The following is a 17,813-nucleotide window of genomic DNA, read 5'->3' as shown; positions in this document are numbered from 1 at the left end:
GGGGGCACCGCGGGGCCCCGGCACCGTGAGGACGCGGCTGGGGAGCGGAAAAGAGAAGGAAAGAAAAAAAACCGGGGATGGTATGATACGGCCCTTTGGGAGGATACTGGCAAATAAGCAAATTAAACAGAAAGAGAGCAGCGTGTTGTCATAGCAACAGTGCAATTAAATTACTTTACTGTCAGCCATCATATAATTTTCCTGTTTAGAAGCTCGTGGGACGTAACTTCCATTTGGAGTCCAAGTTGAGCGCGCGGTGTCAGGGGGCGATGCCGGTGCCCCCGGACGCCGGCGATGCTCGTGTTTGGCTCCTGGCTCTGCTGGATGCTGTTGAAAGCTGGGAAGTGGGACCTGCCTACGTTTGGCCTCCCGGTGTTTGTATCTGCCTCCGTATTTTTTCCTCTTCCAGATACTGGTGTAAAACCACACACGTTCGCTGAGCCCGTTGGGTGATGGTGTCTGTGAACTGGCTTCTGTGCATAAAAGTTCCATGCTTTTCTTTTCTGGTAATGGCTGCTTTGGTGTAAAGTGTTATAGAAAGATCTGAGGAACTTTTCTGTTTCATTTTTGCCCGTTTAGAACAGCTGAAGTAGAGTCTACCCTTTCCCTTTTCCAGAACGGCTGTCCTGCTCTTTTTTTCCTGTAGGTACACGGTTCATTCTGTTATCTGTATTTTTTTTCCCCTTCGTTTACAGTATTGACTGTGTGACTGCATGACTTCAGGGAACTGCTGAGGATGTGTTTTAGATACAGGGAATCCTTTTGCTCTCGTTCAGCATTTGTGCATGAAGTTTTGTCGCTTTTAAGTATGTTATTAACTCTTCCCAATTTTTATTTCACTGCTGTTGACATCTCCAGACCTTAATCCTGTCGGTTTTACTGTATGGAGGAGCTAAGGGAGCCTGTCTCCTGCTTCTGAAGTAGAATTGTTGGGCTCCTGTCCGCTTCTTTTGAGTTAAGCGGGCACCCAGCTTCACCCAGCTTCTGAAGGGCTCAGGTCCTCCCAATGCTGCCACTCGAAGGTCTCCCCCCAGGACCTGCTGGTGCAGTACCCGCAGCAGCTCGTCCCACCTCTCCCAGGCCACTGTTGAGCATCACAGCAGTCTTTCTGACTCTGTGTTCTCCCATGTTTGAAATACAGTTCAGCTCATGTTAAAATCTTCTCTGTTTACATACATTTTTAAAGTGCTCTGTTCCTCTGGTGCTTGTTTCCCTGTGTCTTGGCCCTGGTCCCAAAATTACCGTGAGTTGTTTTTCCTCCTCCTTTCTTCCACCCTTGCTGGTCTTGAAGTTCTGCTGTCGTTTGAGAGTTTTGCTGCAACTGCAGTTGTAGTCAGATTGGATGCTTGTCTGCCTCAGCCTTTAGCCAGAGTGACTTTAATCATGGTGCTGTTGTATTGTCCTCAAAAGTAAACAGCTGAACTTAATCTAAAGCAACTGGCCTTAAGCCCCTCTATTTTTTATTTTTTTAATTTTTTTTTAGTTTACATGCTTATTAAAGTGATACAATCGGAGCATTCAGTGATTTGATACACATATTTATCATTAAAGGAACATGTCTTTAGGATTTCCTGTGTGGGGCTTCACGTACGTGCAGAACTGAGGTGTTGTGGGGTTATTGTCTTATTACATCGACTGAAATTTCTTCCCTTGTCCTGACTTTAGATTGTTTTACTCAAATGGTTGTGTTTGAGTGTTTAAGTGAGTCTGTCATTTTTAATACAGATGGCAAAAGGCCGAGTGACCAGTTAGGGAAAAGCTGTCAGAATGTTCTGTGGTATCTTTTTCTGAGCTAACTTTTCTCTCTGTTTCTTTTTCCCTTTCCTTTGGATTTGCTCTCCCAGGAGTCGTTGTCTAAATGGGTCCGGTCATGCCTCCCAGTAAGAAGCCGGAGGGCTCAGGAATTAGTGTTCCCAGCGGACTGAGCCAACGTTACCAAGATAGCGATTTATCAAAGGCACTTCACGATGACGAGGACCTAGATTTCTCTTTGCCTGCCATCAGATTAGATAAAGGGGCCATGGAAGATGAAGAACTAACTAATTTGAACTGGTTACACGAGAGCAAGAACTTGCTGAAAAGCTTTGGGGACTCGGTGTTAAGGAGCGTTAGCCCCGTTCAGGACATCGGTGATGACACGCCGCCGTCTCCTGCCCACTCTGACATGCCCTATGATGCCAAGCAGAACCCCAACTGCAAACCTCCTTATTCCTTTAGCTGCCTCATATTTATGGCCATTGAGGACTCGCCAACCAAAAGACTGCCTGTAAAGGATATATACAACTGGATCTTGGAACACTTTCCGTATTTTGCAAATGCACCCACAGGATGGAAAAATTCTGTGAGACATAATCTATCCTTGAATAAGTGTTTTAAGAAAGTGGACAAAGACAGAAGTCAGGTAAGTTTGGAACTATGGAAACCTATCTGGCTCTGAAAATATTCACCTGCTAATCCCAGAATGTTTCCCTAACAGTGAAATGCAGAATATGCAACTCTGTCCCTGGTAACATAGTTCATTAAATTCAGAGAACCAACATTTCTTTAGCGTGGCTCATTCTGATTTTATTAAAGTCATTGTCTAGACATCTGTAAGAAAGTACTCGGGGTGTGTGTGTGTTTTTTCTTTTCCCCCCAGCTGGTGTCTTCATGCATAGTGGTTAAATATTGTTTTTAGTGATCATGCTGTGGTAATGGTATCCAGCTATACTAGATGAATGTAATAATGTTATAAATAGGCTGCTTGCTGTTCTTGGCTTATACGAATGTATAGTGAAATGCCTTATGTAAGAGTCCGTCGCTTTTTCTCTGGTCTGTGTTTTAATCTGAAAAAACTTATTTTTAGACAAGCAGAAATAGTTCTGAATTTTGGTGATGAAGCTCTGTTCTGTTTCAGGCAGGTTTTAGAGAAACTCTTCAAAGAGATGAGATAGATCTGGCATCAAAGGTGAAAGTTACCATTCACCAAAATGTCAGTCGTTCTCTCCCTGGGCTTGCATAGCTTCTGCGACCGGCATGGTGGCAGGAGCCTGGGGAGCACATTTTTGCTTTCAGATCTCTGTTGTTGTCGCCTGGTTTCATTGCTGAATCCTCAGCGGCTTCCCCAGCAGGAAGAGGCTGTGTGTGAGGGTCTGGGGAAGCGAGCTGAGCAGGGGAGGCAGTCAGTCCTTCACGTAGCCTTCCACCGCGTCAGACTGCTGGGGAGCAGGTATCAGTTTCCAAAGGGGACCATCTTCAGAGGCAGTGGTCTGGATGAATCTTTGGCAAAGTACAAGTATACTGATAAACATATCAGCTTGCAGAATAATTTTGCAGGCCTTCTCACAGGTTAGTGAAATAAATAGCGGGTAATATCACATCAGTGACTGACTGTCTCTAAAACTGGCTGAAGATCAGAAAGTGGACACTTTCTCCTGGCAGAAACAATAGATGCACTCAACTTGTGTATTTCAGTGAAGTAAATGCTGTGATTGTCTTGTAACTGGTTATCCTGAAACTAGACTTCTGTTGGTGGTGCTGTTTGCCCTATTTTGTGTGTGATTTATCTTTAAATGCTGTGGAATAAGAGCTCAAATAACTCTAGAGGAAGAGTAGTACATTACCCTAAACTAGCGACTTTTCATTCTGAATTACTTCATTTTCTCTGGAAGCTTTCCTTTTTTAAATGATTGACCCTCTTACCTTCCCCCCCTCCCCCCCCCCAAATGTCATTCCCTAGAATCCATTGTCCATGTATTGGTGATCACACACTGTACATTGGTATTTTTATAAATTAGTTGCTGTGAATGATTGTGTGTGAAATTAAAATCCTGCTCCTGAACTGGGTCTGGTTTTGTGTAAACCAGAGTCTTAAATTCTTGTTTGGAAGTGAGACTATAATAACAAGTGCCACATTGGATTTTTATGATCCTGTCCCAGACCATAAGAAACCTTCACACAATACATTTTAAAAAAACCCCAGAAATACTGTAACTGGCAAGGCATGCGTTTAGCATTGCCATTTGTGTTTGGTTCTATCCCTCTTCCTCTGTTTACAAGTCGACTATTTAGGTTACAGCTTCCTTCCTATAAGGAACTTGTCTTCATGTCTATCTGTCAAATATCCGTCAGTCCGCTGAGCTTGTATGAACAATACCACGACGCGCTGCTTCTCCACAGGGAAGTGGCAGAGCACAACGCGTGACCGGTCACCTACGTCTCGAATTCGTGATTAGAGCCATGGTTACATAGCTAGACAACAAGGTGTGGTGGGAGGCCATGCCTGTGTCAATAACAAGGTGGGGTTTTGTTCATTCCTGGAAAATCCCAGGTTATGAGAAAGCATGTACAGGAGGTAGAGGAAATTCTAATAACTGCAGGTAGCCAGCTTTAAGGTGAATGAGATGAGAATCTCATTGTGTAAAATGCACAAAGACAGGTCGTTTAAATCCCCTGCTGGGTTTTTTCTCATGTCCTGGCCAAGGGACGTGGCAGACAGAGTCCAGAGCACAGAATTGGCGCTCGGTCAGAGCTGCTGAATCAGATGCTTGACAGCTAATTGTGGACTTGGAAAGCAGTAAACGTCAACTGCTGTCTTTGAAAATACCTTTGTGTGTGTGCACATGCACACTTGGGGTTGATCTGAGTACCTTGCAGCCATCATCTCTACTGTTCAGAAGGAAGGTATCCATCTAAAGGGTTCTCCAGTTTTGGGCTGGGGCTTGGGGAAGGGGGGGGACTCTTCTCTATAAGGAATCGTTTCATGCCACTTCTTCCCTTTTGCAAACAGATTCTTACTGTTTTTATGTGGGGGGAAGAAAGCATTTAGCAAATGGCATGTTATAAAATGCTAACAAGATAGGCTTTGAAATGGGTACAGTACGGGGGGAAGGAGTTAATCAGTGCTGGGAATTGCAGGCATTTGCTGGTTGATGTGCGTTAACACAATGTGAAAAGCTAGAAGCTTTTCCTCTTGTAGTTGTGCTTTCCAGTGTTTGTTTGTGTAGCCTTTCAGTAATCGTTTTTCTAAAAAAAGTTCTGCTGAACACTTAATTCTTTTTTGAATTCCCTCTGCATAGCAATTTTCTCAGTCGTGGGTTTCACTAATTTATATTCATGGGGCTAAATATGTATTTAGTAGTATGCAGCTTTTTCTGCCTGCATATGAATACTTGCATTTCCTCATGTGAGATCCTTGTAACAAGGGGGGGGAAAAAAAGGCTTCCAGGCTGCATCACTTGAGTTTTTGACTTGTCCTGTCCTGGCGCTTTTAGGTCTGGCGTGGAATGCAGGGAAAAGACGTTTTTCTCCTCAGGTTTGTTTATGCACTACTGCTGTTCCAGTGCAGCTGCAATGCCATCAGGCTTACCTGGCAAGCCAACAGAGTGACTGTTGGTGTAACTCTGCCATGAGGCCGATCCCCTGGATGGAGACGGAGAGCCCGGCTGAAGAAGGGAAAATGCTGAGCCCTTGATTGTACAAACCTCTTTGCATTGAGCTCAGCAGTTTAATAATAGTTGGCCAGAGCGTGAAGTATCACATGATGGGGAGTAGACGAGGAGTTCCCTGGCTTTGTTTATACTGCCAGACCTGTGAATTCAGTCATTCAGATTAATCCTATTGTGAAGGTACAGATCTAAATGTCCTCTAGTGTGTGTCCCATTTAGTACAGCCTGTTAGCCCATGACTTCCCTGACTTGCCTGCCATCTGGTCCTTGGCTATAGAGAGGAATTTTTCTTGTATATGTGTCTCCATAGCAACGAGTTTGCAGTTGATATGGAAAGTAAGCAGTTGCCCTAGCAACGGAGTTACTGATGTGGCAGCTTCTCTGCTTGCAGGGAAAGGGCTAAGCTAGTTCAGACGCATTATGTAGGTTTGCTGTAATTATAGCTGCGCCCACTAGTGCTGCTCTAGCTGAGGGTCTGCTGAAAAATTTTGTTGTAATCCCTATTTCTCCCCCCCTTGAAGATTTGTTTTATTCGTGTGGGGATTCCTGCTTGAACGAAGGCTGGTCGGGTTGTATTTTCACGTGAGATGTCTGTGGCTTTTATGAATGCCAAGTTTCTTGATCATTATTATCAAAAAAGTGGATGAGGGGAAGGGATGTTTGAGCTCATTGGCTTCTCTGCATTTTTTTTGTCTCAGTGAACAGCTCACGGTTCTAGAAGCTGGGGCTCTCATCCCATGCTCCTTTCTGCTACTGTGCCATCTCTTCCCTGGTCTGTGCTTCTTCAGGCATCCATCCTATCGAGAGGGTTCCTCTTTGTGTCTGCTCTGTGTTGTCTGAGATAGGGAAACGCACACATGCTCATGGCTGTGCACACGCTGAAGAAATTCAGGTCTCTTAAAGATTTGTTTGGCACTCGTGCTGAGGGACGTCTTAATAAAAATGTAATGAGGGTAAGGGATATGTTTATGGGGCTGGGAGAAGAAAATTCTCCTCGCTTGATGTGAAAGTTATTCTTAGAATTACATGGTCCATAACTGGGTCATGGAGATCCAGCCAGGCTCCTCCTCTGTCTGGAGCGGGCTCTGAGATGTGAGGACTCCGGAGTGGTCCTTGGGCTCTGTGAGAGCCAACATCCAGCTTGTCCAGCTTCTCCTGGTCTAATGCACTGCCTCTCCTAAGCGCTCTGCCAGGGCATCTGATGAGAGCTGTGGGGAACCCTTTGGGCGCAGGAGACTCTTCAGGAGTCCCTCCTGCAAATGTCTTTCATCTGGTGTGATAATGTCAGGGCTTTTGATAGGTAAAACCCTGCAAAAAGGTAGGCACTATCTGGAGGGAGAGGAAAAGGAGCCTGCTTGTTCCTCCTTAGAATCTCCTAATCCAATCTGCATATACACAAAGGTGAGAGACCAGGGACCCTGTCTTCCCTCTTTAACATTATTATTTGAGAAGATCTCCTGTGAAAGCTCGGTGGCACTCTGGGGATAGAAATGATCTCCTCTGTTTTTAACGTTGTTATCACCTAGACTGACCCAAGTAATACAGGCGTCAGAATTTCACTGCATTTATAACATCTGGTGGAGCTAAAGTATAAAAAAACTCAAACAAAAAAACCCACTCAAACAACAAACCAGCCCCTCAGATTCATGTTAAAGACTTCAGATGATGTTGACCCCCAACACAAGAAAGACATGGAGCAGTTAGAACAAGTCCAGAGGAGGCCATGAGGATGATCCAAGGGCTGGAGCACCTCTCCTATGAGGACAGGCTGAAAGAGTTGGGGCTGTTCAGCCTGGAGAAGAGAAGGCTCTGGGGAGATGTTATAGCGGCCTCCCAGTACCTGAAGGGGCTACAGGAAAGCTGGGGAGGGACTTTTCGTAAGGGCACTTAATGACAGAACAAGGGGAAATGGCTTTAAAACTGGAAGGGAGCAGGTTTAGATTAGATATTAAGAAGAAATTCTTTACTCTGAGGCTGGTCAGACACTGGAACAGGTTGCCCAGAGAAGTTGTGGATGCTCCTCCCTGAAAGTGTTGAAGGCCAGGCTGGATGAGGCTTTGAGCAGCGTGGTCTAGTGGAAGGTGTCCCTGCTGATGGCAGGGGGATTGGAACTAGATGATCTTTAAGGTCCCTTCCAATCCAAACCATTCTATAATTCTATGATTCTATGACTCCATTAATAAAATAATGTCCTAAATAAGCCAGTCCAACTGTTACATTTCCCAAATTGTTAAAAGGAGATGTTGTGGTTTTAAGTTGGAATTAATCTAATTTAACTTGAAATCCATTTTCTTATACTGTAGTCTATCATACTAAAAATCTCTCTTTTATCAGAAATTTTCTCCTCAGGTTGATGTTCAGAGAAATGAGGATTATCTCATTCCAGAGCAATCATAAAGGTCTCTAGAACCATGCTGTAATACGAGGTTTCCAGACATCGGGCAATTTATGGAGAGCTTTTCTTGAACCTTTTCAAGAAGACCTTTATTTTTGAAGTACAAACCCAATAAATTATACAGAATATTTAAAGAATAGATTTATTAAAGCTATGTGTGGAAATAACACGCTTCCATTTTACTGGCTTCCAGCTGGTTGACTTTATATCAGAACTTACTCTTTGCAGTGGAGTCTGCCTGTATTAACTGGTTTAGAGCTGTACAAATGGTAACCGGTTCTTTTTCAAGTAATGATGAAGAGCTGGCAATATCCGGAGAGTCCCCTGAACCTTATATCTAAGGTATTTTCATTATCTTGCTCTTGGTTAAGATAGCACGTGGGCAGGCACCCTGCTGAGTAACTGGGATGTTAGTTGCACATTGACAGGCTATTGACCTACCAGGGGATCGGCTGCTTAAGTTAAATAAACTGGAGTAACTGGCCCTGTCTGTGCTCCTCATGCACAGCAAAGACCATACAGAGCGTGTTAAGCGGCACTGAAAGAGCCCGGGCAGGAGAGCAGGTGGTGGGGTTGATGAGTCTGCTTTTCAGCTGTGGTTGCAACTCCCTTGCTCCTGGCTGTGTGCTCCAGCACCTTCCTGGGACATGAACTTTTGCACTTCTGTGGCAAACCAGAGATCTGGTCAGAGATCTGATCTGGCTGGATTTTTTTCTTTTCCTCTTTTTTTTTTTTTTTAATTCTTGAGTTGCTTTTCAGCTTAATTCCCTGGTTCAGGTCACAGCATGATACAACAAACACTTGTGCCAACCTGATGAAGGGAGTAGAGAGGATGGGGAGGCTGGGGAATACCTCTGGTTGGGATTTTTTTTTTCATTCCTGACGGACGGGCCTGGTAGAGGCTGGTGGCTGCAGGGAGAGCAGGTGCACAGCTGCTTGGTGGGGTAACGGATATGGTCCCTACCACAAGGTAAAGGCTAGGGTGAAATGAGAAAAGAAGTTTAATACAATGGGGGTCTTGCTTCTGCTGGTGATGTTTCTTTCGGTTTTCCCTTAGGAGCAGGACTGTGCTATTTGTTGTTCAAGTGGCTTGTGTTGGCGGCTCTTCGTGACGTTTTACAGCTGATTTAAGAAGTTAATTCAAGTCTGGGCTGCCACCATCAGGCACGGTCCCTGCCCAACCTGGCTGCCTGTTCCCTTTGCGGGGAGATTGAACTCCAGGGCTGTATTGCCAGCCCCTCTCGAGCTCAAACTGGCACGTGTGTCACCATGCAAACGGCTGAAAGCTATTTGTGTTGTATTTTCATTTGGGTTATTTTTCAGTGGGTGATGTTAGCTGGATTCATTTTCAGCTCCCTGCTTAGCTCCTGGTCACTGTGGTCAGAGGAGCACCAGTGTCAGCACAGGCTGTGGGCTCAGCTCTGTTTAATTTGGCATGAAACCGTGCCTGCAGCTTTCAGCCAGCTCAGAGCTGACCCAGCAGCAGCAGGAGAAGACAGGGAAGGAGAAGGGGAAGGAAGGGGAAGGGGATTCTCTTACCTTCAAGAGCACAGGCTGCACTTAAATCACTGGGGCTGCTTTTATGTTCAGTCACATACGTGCTCAGTGCTGGATTGGGCCCCTATGACACGGGTGAGATAGTCCTAAGAAAACTGCAGAGGGATGTGTGTGCACACATGTGTGTTTTGTCATTTTCTCAAGGTTTGTTTCTTTCTGTTGCCCAAATGCCTTAACACTGGCAGTAGAGGTGGCTCTGAGTGGAGCTGTGCTCTGGATACTCTGAAAAGCTGTTATGGAAGAGGGAAAGATGTCTCTCAAATCAGTTGTCAGGCTTTTCCGTGCTGCTGTCTTTAGGTCTTCTTTACCACCTGGTTTCTTCCTAATTGTTGGAGAGCTACAAACTGCCGTTGTCACTGCCAGCAGAGGAAGCATGGAACTCTGCTTTGACCACAGGAGGCCTTGCTGATGATGGGACTGGAGCACGTATGGACACAGGAGCACTTTACATGTCCATTAATGAACGCTGGCCCGTGGGGGATCACTGTGAAGTTCCTGTGGCAGCAGGCAGGACGTGCCCCTGAGCACCAGGCTCATGGTGGTGGCTGTGCTGCCTCCGGTTGTGCCTGAACATCGGAGATGAACTAGACTCGCTGGTCTGGCTGAGTGTGCATTCTTCTGTCTCACACTTCAGTTTTTCAACAAAACATCAAAGAATCCATTTTAATTACAAAATATGTGTCCCTTAGACTTCCTTCTTCCTTTCCTAAAAGGGAAGTGAAGTGTTTCATGTTGCCTGAAAGAGGACAGTAAACTGTTCTTTGTGGCTTCCTTTCCTGGGTGAAGGTCTTGTGAAAAAGCATTTAAAAGACTTGGTCATGATATGAGGGTGGTGGATCATTGGAACAGGTTGCCCAGAGAGGTAGTGGAGGCCCCATTCCTGGAGATATTCAAGGTCAGGCTTGATGGGGCTCTGAGCAACCTGACCTGGTTGAAGATATCCCTGCTCACTGCAGGGGGGTTGGACTAGATGGCTTTTGAAGGTCCCTTCCAACCCAAACCATTCTGTGATTCTAGTTGAGCAGTTGAAAATAATTGAGGAGTTGAAAATACTCTTCAGGCAGCCTGAAGTAGCCTTTGGGTTGCTGGAGAAGCTTCTTTTCCTCGCTGTAGTTTCAGGCAGTTACTGCATCCCGCTCGCTGACCCGGGGAGCTGGAACCTTGTCTCTTTCCTGGGGCAGCTCTGCTTGCCTGGTAAAGTCATTTGGAGGACTGGCCTGGTGGGGTCTGAGAAGCAGTCTCCAGGCTGCTCCTACCTGCTCCTTCTGCGTTATTTTCAGCTAATTGCTGTTATCGGCATCATAAATGTAGTTAAATTAATGGTCCAGGGTAACACAAGCTGGAATCCTTACGAAATAGGAACCCAGTATGACTCTATTTTTAATTTAGTTTGTTGGTATTTGTGTGTTGGTCAGTGGTGTCTTAGGGTATAGCAGTAATTGACTTCAGTTATTTCAGGCCTGGGTAGACCATTGCTAGATGAGGTTGTGGTGCAAGCACCATATGGAGCTGTACAAAGCAATATGTTGTGGTGCAGTTAGTCTTGTGAACACAGATTTGCTTAAAAAAAAAACCTTGAGGCTGCTTCTGGTTAAGTGTTGCTCAGTAAGCATCTAGGAAAAGACTGTGCTGCGTGCTTATATGTATTTTTTAAGCTAATAGAGTTCTATCTGTTAAGTATTTGCTTTCAACTTTTGATTTATAATCTGGTATTTTGAACCAGTGTAAGTCAAGTCTCGTCTTCTAGGTAAAGGAAGATATTGAAGAAGGTTTGCTTTAATGAGACACATACGAATCTTGCTGTTTTCCTGATACCTGTGGTTTAAGTCAGTTTGTTAAGTAGTTTAAGAACAATGAGATTTTGCTTTCTTCAGTAGTAGCAACTGCCTTGTTGTGATTCAGTATTTAAGTTTTGGTCTCAAGGAAACAATGGTTTAATTTTGCTTCTTAACATCTGTAATTCAGTCTAATTCCCAGTTAGTTTCAGTCCCTCTCCCAACCATTCCCCACTTGCTCTGGTGTCTCAGAGCTGGCCAAAAGCAGGGTACCTGCTCAGCTCCAGAGCTGAGGAATTATTACGGGTGGGCTGGAGGAGAGAGGGACTGCTAAAGTTGATTGTCTGGCAGGACTTAACTGGCAAGCAGCAGGCAAATGCAGGCTGTCCCTTCAGGTGCACTTACGAGTCCCTGGTCTTGACATTTGCGCTCTGACATCTTTAAAGGTAAAATGGATCCTGTATATCTGCTTGAATGCGTGTGTCAGTCTTGTATCTTAGTTTATCTGACTTAATTCCTGTGTGTGTGTTCTTTGGCTTGGAAGAACTCAGGCACAGAAGTAACACCGTACATTTTATTTAATTGTGGAGACAAAGTTGACTTGGCTGAAGGAGCAGAAATGTTGTTGCTGTTGGATAGTGGCCCCCTGGATGGCTGCTGGGACACTTGCCATTCAGCAGCGTCTGGCTGGCCTGAGACTAACTGGCCTCATAGGTGAGGACAAGGAGCACCTTCCTCAGCTGTGCTGCTTTTAGCAAGAGCCTCCCGAGATGTTTTCCCTTTGAGTAAAATTAGTGTCCAGGACTGAAGTTTACGGTGATTCTCAGCTTTAATTACACAAGGGAGTGCAGAATGCCTCGGCTCTGCCATGCCATGGTGTCTGTGATTCCTGTTAGCCTGCCTTCAGATCTTACTGATCAGGTGGCTGGAGCTGCTGAGATGCCCAGTGGTTGACATGCAGCACCCACACCATGCTCATCATCATTGCTGTATCTGGTCTTTCAGGGCTGATTATGTCAATGGCAATAAAACTGTGGTTATCTTTTGTGGAGAATAAGCACATTTCTAACAGTCTGGATGCTGACAAGATTTATTTACTTGCTGGCAGCTCAGCTGGCTTCTACAAAGTCTTAAATTTCTTGTAGTTGTGAGTGGTGTCAGACTCATCAGTGACAGAGGTTATGTAAGATCAGCAAGAGTAGGGAAGAAGAAGGGGAGTGACCTTCCTACTTTGGCATGAAGTTTTTTTCCTTACGAATTTTTGGTAGGTCATTATTGGCCCTTCTTATCCTGGAACATTACTTGTTTTCTTCTTTTCTCCCACCAGTTTGGACTCCTGACTTCAGAGGAGCTGCTTTTGATTTACTCTTGAGTAAACAACAGTGGAATTGGGACTGAGGGCTGTGGAAAGTAGCAGTTGTGGCCATAAAGGATATCTCTGGATCTTACGCAGTTATGCATAATAGTAATTTTGGAGACAGTACATTTTAAATTGTTAGTTATGTTCTTCAAATTCCACTCTGGGTGTTATGGAAACTTTGTCCTGGGAACTGATGTAGGAATTTGTGATAGGACTCATTCCAAAGATCTTAAATGTGAGTGGATTTTTCCTCACTACAGTAGAAAAGAAACCAAATTGCTGCCCTCAGCCAGTGACTTAAGATACCAAAGCACTATATGGCATGCTGAATTGCTGTATTTTGTTGCAGCAGTGAACAGTAGCAATTTATCACTAGCTGAGTACTATCAGGATTTTGAAATGCTGGTATAACTTGCTGCAAGACCGCTGTTGGTAAGCAGAGGAATGAGCAGGCTTCTGTGTGGGGGAGTCTCAGTGGCACGGAACAGTGTCTGTGGCAGTACATGGAGCAGACACTCACTGATGGCGTTTTGCATACGAGAATCTAGTTGAATGCTGAATTCACACTCATTCAAGCTATGAGCAGAAAATTAGGCTCTGCTCCAGAGCTATATTTGTGAGATCCCATGGCTGCCTACTGTGGGAGGGTACTCATTGAGATGAAGCAACTATTGTAAATGTTTTTCTGAGTTTAGAGTTGAAAAAAATGGCTACAGTGCAGCTTGCGGGGGCTGGCGGGGTTAATGCAAGACTAGGGTTAGGTAGTCAAGATACCTTATCTCAGGCTTTCATTTCCATACTTTTATCTCTTTTCCTCACCCTTTAGGGTGGAGAGTGGGAACACCCCTCTCCTTAGGTTTTGTGTGTTCCAGTAGAAATAGAGAAATGGTTCGTGAAATGCTCTGGTTTTTGATTGGGAGGAGAAGGGTAAAAGCCATTGTTAAGGTTAGGTGATACAGATCATAATAAACGTAACGGTTTTCCAATTAGATGTGTTTTCTTTGAATTGCTGGGGAGAACGAAGTAGTTCTTGCATGGTTCATCTTTAGGAATAAAGTCCTTGCCATGACTAAAAGCTGTATTTGCAAGATTCTCCTCAGTACCACTGCCTTGCGGCGACTGTCTGCATGCAGCTTTCTGCAGCCCTAGAATAACACAGAGACCCAAACTGGTCCTGGGAGCACTTGGAAGGCTGTTGGAGAGGAATATTTGACGGCTTTAAGAACTGCATGCTGCCAGCTCAGGTGGAGCTACAATTACACTTAGACTTTGAGAGAAAATGGTACAGAGCTCATGGGTCGAAAGGTATTTACTTCTGCAGGAATCCCCTTCAGAGATTATATTTATTTATAAATTTCACTGGAAATAATGATACGATTCTTACATAATTCCACCCTTCCTGAAGTACTTCAGGACTGAGGAGCTGCAGATGAGCAGTGTGATTCCTTGGCTTGCATGCAGAGCTAAGGTAGGAAGAGATGCATGGTGAGCATGGGAAGCGCAGGTTTTGAGTCTTCTGTTGGGAAAGGTGGGAAGCTGGAGGGTCAGGATGTGGCCAGGATGGCTGGGAATCAGACAAATGCTGGCGCTTTTAGCGTTGCATGGTTTGTTTGGAAGCAGTCAGATTAACTTCTCCAAATGTTTTTTTCCTGTTTTGACTATTAACATGGTGTATTTATTGTTACGTAATTACCTCGTTGCACTAATTTGTGTGGATTTTCTCCCTCTTACCCTCCTTTTCTACAGATGAGTTTTTCCCCTCATACTCAGGGTTAAATATACAAACGTTGCTGTTGTAAAAGAGGGTAGATTTATTTTTTACAATTTTATATCAAGTTCTAATACTTTCTAGACTTTTGGCTGCATGGCAGAGGAAGAGGAAAGAAGCTGTCATAGAGACAAATTGCACAGAGGACTCGGTACAGCGCTAGCTCCCAGCTATTGAGACAAATGGGATTTTCTTGTTCAGGCTGTACGTCCTTTTCTGTTTAAATTCATTTATTTTTGTATCTACCTGTGTGTGTGTATTCAAATATATTTTGTATATAAAAAGCATTACATAGTCACATTGTTTTTTAGATCATCCAAACACTTTTAAACTAAAATGGGAGCAAAAAGTAGTATGGATTTGGGTTGTCACACAAAGCTTTCTATCTGCTTGCATCTCTGTGCTAGGAAAACAAGTGCTGCCATCGTGGTTCATCTCTGCAAAATTTTCTTCGGACAGATGTGTTCTGTTGCCACAACTGGTTACCAATTAGTCTAAACAGATCAGTCTTAATTTAGAGTCTAACTAACCTGAACTCTCTCTCTTGCTTTTTCCCAAAGAAACCAGCACTTAAATTTAGTAAAACACCTCCACTTTGACTGATTTTTTTGTTCTTTCAGGTTTTACTAAAACACCTGTAAGACTTCACTGCCTTTGGGCAGTACTGCTTTTGTTCAGAGGGATAAAATTCGTTGTTCTCAGCTTAGCAAGTCTTCTTTGATGTGTCATATGCTGTTGGATTTTAAAGTTGAATAATTTCGAATTTGGAAAAGAATTATAGTTATGACCCTTTCCATTAAGAGACAGGCTTTTCTGACATTCTAGTTTGAGAAAAAATATTAAATTTTAATTTAGAAAGCTTTGGTTTTAATTTATAGCGTTGAAATTGTAGGAAAGATCTTACTTTCTCAACCTATTTTTCTGCTGACTAGGAGTAAATAGGAAAATGTCCTCCCCCCAGCTAAAATACTCACATTATTTTAGTTTCAAAGTAAACATGCTTATGATCTAACCACTTCTGCTAATTACCATCTGCTCCTTCACCAGCACTCGAGTCCCACTCACCCTCCAGTGACTAGTATGCCAAAAATGCATTTGGCTGGGCTTGAGCTGACGGGACAAGAGTCCGTGTCTTAATTATGGCAGAATTATCCACTTGTATGCCACGTCAACTTCGATTTATTTCCCTTGCAATTTATAAAACAGGGTTCACAAACTTGTTGGATTTGCACTCTGTAATTTAGACATGCATTAAAAAGGGGCAGAATTTGCTTCATCAGTAAACTCTTGTTTTTTTTCTGTTCTGACTATCTGTCGATTCCTGTTGTTTGGCATCAGGCTGAACAATAAAACGTTTCCAGAGCCGACTTAAACGGCTTTTCAGTCCATGCCACGGCCTTCTCGCACTGTGTACAGAGATGTGCTTTTGTTTGGAAAGGGAGGGAATTCTCTAATTGCCCAAATAAATTCTCTGTGTTTCTGTTGTGTGGCTTTTAAGTTAGGCCAAGTAATATTAGCATCTAGGGGTGTGTTTGTGGTAATATGGGTGGATATGATAAGGATGGTGCGGGGGGCTGTTCACATAGAGATTTGGGCCTTAGGAGTTACGACATTGGCTTAGAAATCACGTTGTCATTTCAAATAACGGAGGAGGGAATGTGCACTTTACTTTAGAGCCTTTAAGATCTTTTAAAAGGCTCTTTTATAGAAGTGAAGACAGCTGGAAACATTTGGGTTTGTTCCCCCCTCCCCACTGTGATTTTGCACCATCTCATGGCTTTCTAATAGGAACACCTAGAATCCCACCACGCTACAAATGCTGTGAATCAGCCATATTAAAGCCAGATTCTGGAGGTTACAATAAAGCTGTAATCTGTCAGGGTCCTTTCAGACTCTTGGTGGTGGTGTGTTTAGTATTGTCCTGGAGAGTCTTTTGCAAGGAAAACACAGCAGTCACAGAAATCCTCTTCTGTACAGTGCAGATGTCAGCATTTGTGGTCACTGGGTGCGACTATGAAGAGGAGGACCCTTTGGAGGACATCTGCCCTTTTCCACGAGCTAGTGCTTTGGAGCTGGTATATCTGGCTTACTTTTGTGGGGCACGCAGTGGTGGATTTTCACGCCACCGGCACGCTCAAGGGCTGGTTACTGCTTTTCAGCAGGGTTTGGTACATTATGCAGCTCTGAAAGGTGAGATCGCTGCTGTCAAAGTTTTTCATCATCAGTAGGATGAATGGAGTCAATTATAAGGTGCCCCTTCTTTTTTGCTCTGTCTTTGGGTAGGACCTTCAGCAATTTGCAGCGCATTTTCTAGCTACTCATTTTGCTCTGTAAGGGAGTCTGTACATTATTTTTTGGTTGCTTTTCACATTCAGGTATTAATTTCTGATTGCTATTTTTGTGTTTTTTCCCCTCTTAGTTATCTCTTTTCTTACTTGCATCATCTAGAAATAGAACCATTCATAAATGTCTGTCTGAGGAACGTGTGGCAGGGCAAGTGCTTCAAATTATCGTTGCACTGCGCTGAAAGTGCATTTGCATTTCGGAAAACAAAAAAGTTGCAACCTTTTTTTGAAGCAAGATTTTCATTTTATAAACCATCTGCTATTTTTGGTGTGTCAAATATGAAGGCTTCCTCTGTGAAACTGATAGAGAAAAAGATCACAGGAGACCTGGAGCAGTGACTCAGTTCACAGCAGGCCTGTTTGCATGACACCTGTGTCATCAAAATAGCCTTGCTTTGGCATGCTTAAATGAGATTTTCTTTTTCTTTAGATGATAGATATGTTCAAAGGCATATTTGATCATGAATAATTTGGAGGAAAACAATTTTCTGTCCTTCTGAGAATATCATACATCTTTTCCTCCCTGTTACTTCTGAACTCTTCACAACATCAACATCTGATGTTGGGCAAGTTGTCAATTTTCATTACTGGAGTCTGCTTGGAAATTGTTTCTCCCTGTTTCCTTCCACTTCAGGCATGTTAAGTCAGATAAATTCATACACTGATGTTTAATCACTGAGCACTAATCACCCTTGTGCAGTATTGAGCAGCATCCTTTTTGTATGATGGTCAGAATGAGTAACAGATTGCTAGTAAACACCGACGAGTGGGAGGGTGAAGATGGTGAGTTAGCCCAGTGTAGAAGTTGATGCAGCTTTTTTAATTTCCAGAGGTTTCTAGACTTCATCAAACAGGGTTGTCTTCTCTTTTTCTTCTCCCCTGCTCCAAACTCTGTTTTTCTTTTTGTTCTCATGTTCAGACCAAGCAGTAATCCTCCCTTTCTGTGGATGATGTGTCCCTCTTCTCAGGGCTGCTGGCACTTCTGAGGTTGTTGACGGTCTCATTTCCCAAGGAGTCTGTCATTTCTCCTCCTCCTCCACCCAGCACTTGAAGCACGCGCAGGCTTCCCATGCAGCCCTATTTCATGGGGCTGCGTGTGAACATCACACTTGAGAGCGACTGCTTGTGAGATAATTCAGTTAAAAAGAGACCAGGGAAAACCCAAGTGGGCAGGGCTGTGGTGTGTG

The 17,813-nt window shown here is 43.9% G+C and overlaps 1 protein-coding gene across 1 annotated transcript in view; it reads left to right on the top strand.

Moving 5' to 3' along the window:
• Positions 1-1,858: 1,858 nt before the first annotated feature.
• The window catches only part of LOC104528021 (forkhead box protein N3), a gene marked incomplete at its 3' end in the record, with an annotated part of 28,931 nt that continues 12,976 nt past the window's right edge, over positions 1,859-17,813 (top strand). Inside the window, exon 1 of the mRNA XM_010171897.1 lies at positions 1,859-2,401. Coding sequence (XP_010170199.1) covers positions 1,859-2,401 — 543 coding nt within the window. The remainder of the gene's footprint in view (positions 2,402-17,813) is intronic.

Source organism: Antrostomus carolinensis, unplaced genomic scaffold (assembly GCF_000700745.2).
Source record: "Antrostomus carolinensis isolate BGI_N321 unplaced genomic scaffold, ASM70074v2 scaffold41387, whole genome shotgun sequence".
Taxonomy (NCBI): Eukaryota; Metazoa; Chordata; class Aves; order Caprimulgiformes; family Caprimulgidae; genus Antrostomus; species Antrostomus carolinensis.
This window is presented reverse-complemented; position numbering and strand designations above follow the sequence as displayed.